The following is an 8,494-nucleotide window of genomic DNA, read 5'->3' as shown; positions in this document are numbered from 1 at the left end:
TATGACAAAATATAAATTAACCAATGACAGAGCGTCATATATTTTTGTCATATTGAATTGGAAAACTAGTTCACATTACCACAATTCAAATGGCAATTTGATGTGTGTCAGAGCCGAATGTGTTGATGGGGGTTAGTCTTGGGGTAACTTGTATGCCACTTGTTTATACACCGGTTAACCTCATTAGCTATAGCAGCCTTATTAAGCACTTTATACGTTTTTCTGTAGAAATTAAATAAATCTATATAATACAAATCTATCATTTTACGTCCGTTTTTATTCACCATTTATTCTACAGCAACATCAAGTCACGCGAATTGGTAACTTTTAATATCTTGAATAATAACAATAATCAAGTTTGATATTCTTTCCGACCTCTCCGTACGGAACAGAGCCCCATTTCTTGTTTCCAGAGAAGGACCAGTCCTCAGTGTCCCACGAGAAGAATTCCTTGCTAACGTGCATTCCCTCTACATGCTGGCACTCGTGGGAATTCGACTTGAACAGCACGAAGGGCGTGTCTGTTGGTAGGATGATGGCGTTTGTAGCGTGTCCGTCTGTGCGGCAGCAGTAGTAGATCAGCGTGTTGTCAGTGTATTTACCATCAGGCATCGTCCCTCGATAGTTGTTGTTATTGTCTGAATTTTCGTCATCCCAGCGAATATATCCTTTGTTGAAACCTGTCAGAATCAAACGAAATAAAGCAAAGCAAAGCAAATTTAGATGGTAACCTAACGAACAATCAGTCAGGTAGACGGAAGGGGAGACAGACAGACAGACACACACATAGACAGACAGACAGACAGACAGACATACCAAAAAACATCTACTGTGAAGTATACTTTATCATCAAACTAATGTGTCATTGTTTCACGAGTGTATTTCTGTCGCAGCATGATTAGTATTTGGCTAAATTGTGAGCAATCCCATAACTTGTTTCTGGATATAGTTATCAATCAAACTATCTCTGCCATAAATGTGTTAAATTTCCCTCTTCACGAATTAACGACTAGACCATCAGTAAAACGGTAAAACTAGATTGACACCGACCAGTTTGTTCGAGGTTTTTTCTTATTTTCTTATTTCAATTTTTGTATAAAATAGTATGTAGTGCGTTTTTAAAAACTTAATTTGTTTTCCACTGTATCTTGTAATGGTTCGAATTTTGTATTTGTCGCATTTTTCATTCCCTCTCACTGTCTCCATTTAGGCTGCAATTTTAATTCAGATTTGTCTTCACTGTTTATGTCGTAGCTCAGTTTTATTTAGCTTACGTCAGCACACATACTTTAATATTCAAGATTTGCGACAATTAATCACAGCATATCTTTGTAATATTATACTGATGTAATAAAGTCGATCGCTGGCGGCTCTCTCCCCATGTAGTTGTTGTGTTGTTTTTGTCTTTACTTACACTATAAAAGAAATGTTTTCTATTCGGTTAAGCGAAGCGAAAACGAATAAAACAGACCTTCGGGACAATTTCCTTTTTTGAAGATACAATATTGCCCTGGAGACCAAGTTAGATCATAGTCGGTGCCTCGTTCGCGGGTCTTGATGCAGAAGGTTTGTTCATTGGTCCAAATACTCTTTTTCCCTGCCAAGTGGTATGGAAACGACCAACTGTTACCAATCTCGTTTTCGTGGTAGCGATACCCACGATGCCAAGAGAATCCAGATCCCTTGGGGCAACCTTTCGTGGTCATCGGGAGGCCGTACGTACCCTGAGGCCAAGTCAAGGGAATTACCACTGGAGGATCTGAGAAGAGAAAGAAGCCAGCAACATTCTAAACTATGACTTAATATTTGAAACAAACATCTGCTTATGAAAATCCATGCTTTTTTTGCGGAACTGATACGAATTTTTCCCTCCTCTTAACTCTCTGACTGGCAGTTACCCTTTTGCATTCAATGAATAGTGACCTTATTTAGTTCTAATCTGTTTTACATGACCTAGTTCACAGATGCATCAAATTATTCATTTAGGTTATATACAGTTTTAGGACGGGGATATGTTACTTTGTCACTTTCTCTCTCGTTTAATCAGTTCTGTGTCTTCGCAGCAAGTTCATGGGACCTGGCCTGCTAACGTTCTTAAATACGCCGTTTCAGAGTTGATGTATGCGTCTATTCTGCAACGAGGCTTAGTGTTAAGCCTTCCATTTGATCTATACTGATTTGAATCAAACACATTCTCATCATAGGTATTTAAAAAAGGCCTTCAATTAAAGTATTTCGAACAGACGCACCTTATGGTTGTCATATAAATTTATTCAACGCTATATAAAATTGGCATCAAGACTTAACGTTTTAGGTAACCTGCGATCAGGCGTTATTTTTCTCGCGGCGGAGGGGTCAACGGAAAAATGAACGCCTGATACAATTACTTGTCGAGTCGTCTGTAAAAAGTCCAGAATCTGGACTTTTTTCTGATTGGTCAGGAAACAAAGGGCAACATTAGAACTCTATACTGATTGGCTAATTGAGTTCAAGTCTAATTTCCGGTCCAAATATATCGCGCTTAGATGATTGTTATCGTGGCGGGTGTTGAGCGGAAGGAAGCGAGTTCTTCTAGCTTTTAGAAAATCTCTCAAGGGTTTTGTTCACAAAACATTTAAAGACGAACAAAGGGAGTGTATTCGACGAATAGTTTGTGAAAGAAAAGATGTTTTGGCCGTGCTTCCGCCACCAATGGTGTCGAAAGTATTACATCACACCACCAAAGACGCCAAACGATCGTGCCAGTGACGAAAACTACGACCTTGAAATGTCTGACCTGAGCCTTACACAAAATCAGCCTTTGCAGAAAACAAATTTTAAAAACCATCCGAACAGCTCGTTCAAAAAGGGTAATTCAAACACATGTTTGTGAGAGTAAAAATATAATTTGAAGGCGCTAATCATGCTTATCTGATTGCATCGCCAACATTCTCGACGACGTTGACAGATATTTTAATTAGGGGGTGGCAGACGACTTGACAAGTAATTGTATCAGGCTTTCCTTTTTTCGCCTTCCCTCCGCCGCGAAAAAAGAAAGCTTGATCGCAGGTTACGTTTTAGGCATATGTTATGTCTTTTCGGTAAAAGAAAGAGGTACTTTATCTGTGAAAATGGTATATAAAAGAGTAAGAGGCGGACCTTTGGGCGGACCCTCCCCGTAAACCCCCTGGGAAGGGGAGGGGGTACAAGGGGGATGTCAACAGGAAGTAAGGAAGGTGAAGGACGAAGATTGACTATGTAATTGCAATATTATAATTTACCGACTGGTGATGTGGTTCTCTTCAACCGCGGGTACTCCTTTAGGATTCGCTGCAGATTGCTCTTTTGAGACCTCAGTACTGAGTCGCTGTGCTGGCATGGTGACGTGGATCCTGAATCTGCTGCAACGTAGAAGTTTTTGTTCATAGCCTCGTACACAGGAACAAGCTTCAAGCCGATTGGTTCAGGCATGTCCATTCCTCCGGAGGTAAGGACAATCTTGTGCTCTCCGAATTTAGTGTCTTCTGTCATCTGTTCACGGAATTTGTTCATGTCTACTGTCAGAGATGACGTGAAGCCTGCGAAAGCACCCGACGAAGACACTGACCCTTTCAGCTACAGAAAATTCGAAAAAGAAAATAAGTTGATCTTAATACCACAGTGATAGTATAAATACACACTGTAGTGTGGCCAAGAAAACATTACAAAAAAAAAAAATAAATAAATAAATATGTTTATAGTGGTCATGCACTTAGCTTTATATCTCAACGAGATAGCTAGTTTACAGGCATGCCACTAAAACAGAGGAAACAAATAGTTTTAAAATGAGCAGATTTTCCCAAATACTTTTAAAACGATCTTTGTATAGAACGTACTGTGGGTTTGTTTGCTGGATTTGTTTCACTCAATCTGGGTGAGGCTTACAGGACCCTAGTCAGCCTTCGCCATTCTCAATGATATCGAAACTAAGAAAACTGTATGGCGAAGCGAACCCTTATTGCATTGCTTTAAGCTGTGTTACATGAAGTCTGATTAATTACCTTTAGCAGTTTTACAGTGATCACTTTCGTTTAAAGACGCTCTCTCTAAAATATATTACTCAAACTCTCGTATGTAAACAAAAACAATGGCGTGGCTGACTATGGTCCTTAAAGCTTTTCTGACCTCTAAAATGTGCTATATTTTTATGCTTGATCGGTCCAGTCTGCGATCGCAGTACGTATGACTTTAAACGAGACCTCGATTAATAAAAAAAAATGGCGTTTTGTCAAGAACACCCCAAGCGAGAATAAAATCTGTAATTTACACCTGTAGGCGGGACCATCCCAGTACTTTAATGTAGGTTTTCGCGGGGTTTGCTTCGTCAGCTAGGTGTATGTGTTAATTCTGCCGCAGTACTATTTTTTCTATAAATGTCATTACTCAATCACATGTTTTTCCTTTTCCTTGTTATGACCTTAAACGTAAAGCTTTTACAGGTTCCTTGCTAACCTAGTTTCTAATTTGCATGATTCTGTCATAAGTGGCTTTAAGTCACACAGAATATTGGTACTTTCTAGGCGACAGTTGTTTTTTCTTCCGTCAACCCAAACTGTCCAGCTTATTTAGACAAGATAAGTAGACTCTCATTGTTATCACTTACGTTTTGCATGGCGTATTTGGTGAATTCTGTCTTGCTGCTTTTGGACCGTTCAATTTCCTTTTCTCCCAACTCGACTTCGACAACAATGTGCTGAAAGGAAATATGTAATCATAAAAAAATATATAAAAAAATAAAAATGTTTTTTGTTCTTCACGCAAATACGAGTAGGAACCATATATAGAATTACACGCGCTGTTTACTTTCGTAAAACCGACTAGCATTTTACGGCTATATCAAGTTTTTCTACAAAATGGCCGGAATATTTTAACTTACGACTAAGAGAAATAGCCATGTACCGTTTTATTACGCCCATTTGAAGTTCCAATATTCATTGACTACTCACGAAAGTACTTTTTACCACTTCCATCAGACACCCGCAGTGAATTTTACTTTTACTAGACGCTGTTACGACGTTTTAACCCCAAGGCGTAAACCATTGGATAAGAACACCTCAAAACTAGTAATTGAATTAAGCCATATTTGCGCGTGGTATCTTGTAAAATTGTGTCTTGCAAAAGCTGGTTCTCATATAATCGCTCCGATAGTTTCTATCGCCGCTGTCACTTCAAAGAGTAACCTTTGATCGGAGCGATCAAAGGCCGTTCGAGGAAAACTCGAAGCGGGTTTCCCTCTTTCATTAAAGTCCCCCATTTTGTTGGATCTGGCGCTTAATTAAATAATCGTTTTTTTTAAGCCTTTATCGGGCTCTTCGCTCGTACCAGGCGATCGGGACGACTATACGAGAACCCTCTCATCACTATTCATCGTTTGTATGATCGCCTCCGATCGTATCAGTAGTCGGAAACGATTGAAACGTTCGAGAACCAACCTTAAGAGTCTTTTATGCCGGAGACGATTTTATGCCCTTTTCCCACCCTTGCATACAATGAAATTTTCGGACTTTAAAGACCCACATTTTTGTGCTGTTGTTTAGAATATCACTCTCAAATTTTACTACCTAAAGGTAAACGTTCGGCAATGGCGATAGATTTTTGCTACTTCGCCAATATAGAAAAAGAAGACAAAAGAAACAAACAAAAGTATGACTGTTTAGGCCCTATACTCACCGTTCCCCATCTTTCAATGAAATTGTAGTAGGTTCTTTCGGAGTAGCGTTCTGGTAAACCACACACAGCAGCTGCGAAGTCTTCGGACACGGGAAATTTCTTGATGGGAGCCAAGTCCAGCTGGTACCGTGCGCGGCCTCGATTGCAGACCTTCTTCTCTTCATAAAATACATTGTTATATGTGGACGTCTCCTTGGTCATCTTTTCAAAGTCTGAGCAAACAAAATGCAGTGTTTGAAAAGAAAAAGAAAATTAATCTCTATAATTTGCATTCTGGTTCAGATGCAGAATTTATAAGATCGACTCAATACAATAGCTTTGCTTCCTTGAGATGGAAATACTCCATTAATGAAAATATTCCACTAAATGAAATGAGGGTATTAAAAGTGAAGGTTCAGGCCAGGTGACCTACAATTGTCACTTACTTGTACTCAAAGTAAAGGCGACATTCCAGAGCTCTGCTTCGTAGCCACCTAGAGACAATAAACAGATGAGCCAGTGAAATATTAAATTCGACATTCTTGGAGACTTTAACTGAATTAATATTTTTTTGTTGAATACCATTCCTTTACAAAGATAGAGTCATGTGCATGCTTTGTGATCCTACTGTGATCTTGCTCCACTTCTTAGGCGCTTAACAAGAAGTTCCGGTATAAATTGGGCCTGCCCTAACCATTATCGCACCCAGTGGTCAGTCAGCCATCATATCGTAATTAAGCAACTGAAAAACAACCTGCGCATTTTCTGCCACAGTTACCATGTTATTATTTAACATAACAATCTATATCTTATTTTTGTTTAAGGTTATCTTTTGGAGCATGTTATGTTTACTGGGCCCTTGACTCTGCAAAATTCTACGGATACAAGTTAAGGGCACAAAAAAGATTAGAGTTTGCGCCCTGCGAAATGTTTTAAAAGTTGGTTGTGTTATCCTTTCAATTTATGAACGTCCTCTTTAAAGTGGATGTTAGAGGATCGAAATCTAATCTCTGCGGGGGGTTCAGAGGGGGCAGTTGCCTCCGTCCGCCAGGGAAACTAATTAAATTTCTATTACAGTGTTTGATTTTGCTGGGCTATTTCCAGTAGCTATATTGGAGTTTGCCCCCGCAGACGGATACGGCCCTGGAAACTTATATCTAAAAAGCTCTTCGCTGAAAAAGGTGTTTAGCTACGATTTGCTTGTACAGCCGGGTTTTTTTTTTCGCATAGGCTAATTGTTGCATATTAATTAAGGACAAATTCATTTTTTACGCTGAAAATTCTAACAAAACCTAAATTAGAACATTTTGATGGAAAATTAAATCATTTTCAATTAATATCTTTGCTCACCGTTTGCAGACACATCAACAGTGAGTTTCTTCTGGTAGCTCTTCGATCCCGAGAATACCTCCTTCTTAGTAGTGGTAACGCAGGAAGACCGTGGTGAAAAGCTTACTTGATCTGGTATCAGATATTTCCTGCCTATGGACATCTTGTTCGTGTCGTACGACAGTTTAAAAACCTTCCTTGTGAAGAGCAGTCCTGGATCAATACCACCGTTTGACAAATCACCACCGTCAGGATTTCCCTCCAGCAGATTGTAGCCAACACCGAGAAACTGAAGACCTTTGGGAGGGTCTTTATAATCTCCATAAGCATTGGTTTTGGAAAAAGAAATAGCCAGTAAACTGGTAATGACAAAGGCCGTCAAAGATGACATTGTGATCATCGACAAGTGTATTTATATCCCTGCGAATTCTCTTTAGAGAAAAAAAAGAAAATTGATTAATACATTACTTTTTTTGACTGGTAAACATTACACAAGACTGTGGTTGTTCTATTTTTCATATCGTTTAAGGCATTTAAAAAGAACAGTCATGGGTAAACTAACATATTTTAATCTGTTTGGATTAGTTTGCTGGATATAAGAGGGCAGAAGCCTTGGAGGAAAGGAATCGTTACCAAAATGTGAGAGCTACTGTTGCCCTTTCAAAAAAGGTGGATGGCGTCTACTCGTACACAAAATGACATTTTTCCTTTTCGAAGGCAACAGCCATTCAGTATATCTCATATCACGAACGATCGAAGAGACGTTTCAAAAATAAAATTTAAGGGCTTTGAAGGTCTTACGAACAGATTTCAGTCAGCGCAACGATGCATTGGTTGCCTCTGCCTCTGCCATTGCCATTGAATGATACTTAAATTTCGATAATCTCACATGGTTTAAAAAATAGAAATACTACACAGCAATTCAAGTGAACCTTATGTACCTGCAACTTTCAAATGGTGCAACCTACCTGTACACGCCAAATACATGGAATTCAGTTCAGAATGAGTTTTCGGAACCGCCTTTATTTCCAACCTTGTTTGCTCTGGTATAGTCCAATAAAAGGAAAATAATTTAAAGTATTTATTCAGATGTCGAACATTTATTGATATCAGGGAGACGCTCCATAACTCGTTTGTTTTGATTATTAGAAGATTTTCTTGTTTGGCCAGGTTTTTAAACAATACAAACTATTGCTGCAAAATCCAATAACACATAAAGGACCAAATATAATTTGAATTGTTGTTTTCTTTATCCTATGGCAGCGAAAGATATATGTATGAAGAAAACTAACAAGTCTCGCTATCATGAGAGGGTAAAAATTTTAATAAGAATACAGCGAACAATAATTTTGATCTAACATTTTAGACCTTTATTAAATAATGCAAAGCAACGACAAGTCAACTCAAGTCAACTCTATTAAGGCAGGGTGACCCAATCAGCACTTGGCTGGTATCAACAGGGGCCCTGCGTAAATTATGACTATATTATAAAATTTTT

General features: G+C 38.8%; 1 protein-coding gene across 1 annotated transcript; it reads right to left on the bottom strand.

The window, feature by feature from the left end:
- Positions 1 to 259: 259 nt before the first annotated feature.
- LOC144666956 (uncharacterized) lies at positions 260 to 7,981 on the bottom strand. Its single transcript, XM_078528405.1, has 8 exons — positions 7,965 to 7,981; positions 7,018 to 7,425; positions 6,114 to 6,161; positions 5,689 to 5,900; positions 4,622 to 4,711; positions 3,261 to 3,594; positions 1,472 to 1,759; positions 260 to 680 (listed from the first exon to the last, which is right to left on the bottom strand). The coding sequence occupies exons 2-8, from the start codon at positions 7,394 to 7,396 to the stop codon at positions 328 to 330; spliced, it is 1,704 nt and encodes a 567-aa protein (XP_078384531.1). The 5' UTR covers positions 7,397 to 7,425; positions 7,965 to 7,981; the 3' UTR covers positions 260 to 327.
- Positions 7,982 to 8,494: the final 513 nt, after the last annotated feature.

The sequence above is a fragment of the Oculina patagonica genome, chromosome 9 (genome assembly GCF_052425735.1).
Source record: "Oculina patagonica isolate OP01 chromosome 9, crgOcupat, whole genome shotgun sequence".
Lineage (NCBI taxonomy): Eukaryota > Metazoa > Cnidaria > Anthozoa > Scleractinia > Oculinidae > Oculina > Oculina patagonica.
The sequence above is the reverse complement of the archived record's forward strand: the minus strand, read 5'-3'. Positions and strand labels throughout refer to the sequence as shown.

What these genes read in the sequence shown, in the direction of transcription:
- LOC144666956 (XM_078528405.1), bottom strand. Translation starts at nt 7,396, where the DNA reads ATGATCACAATGTCATCTTTGACGGCCTTTGTCATTACCAGTTTACTG. An exon ending in CGCCTTTACTTTGAGTACAA is followed by an intron (nt 5,901 to 6,113) that starts GTAAGTGACAAT and finishes TTGTTTGCTCAG; the next exon opens with ACTTTGAAAAGATGACCAAG. An exon ending in AAAAGGAAATTGTCCCGAAG is followed by an intron (nt 681 to 1,471) that starts GTCTGTTTTATT and finishes TGATTCTGACAG; the next exon opens with GTTTCAACAAAGGATATATT.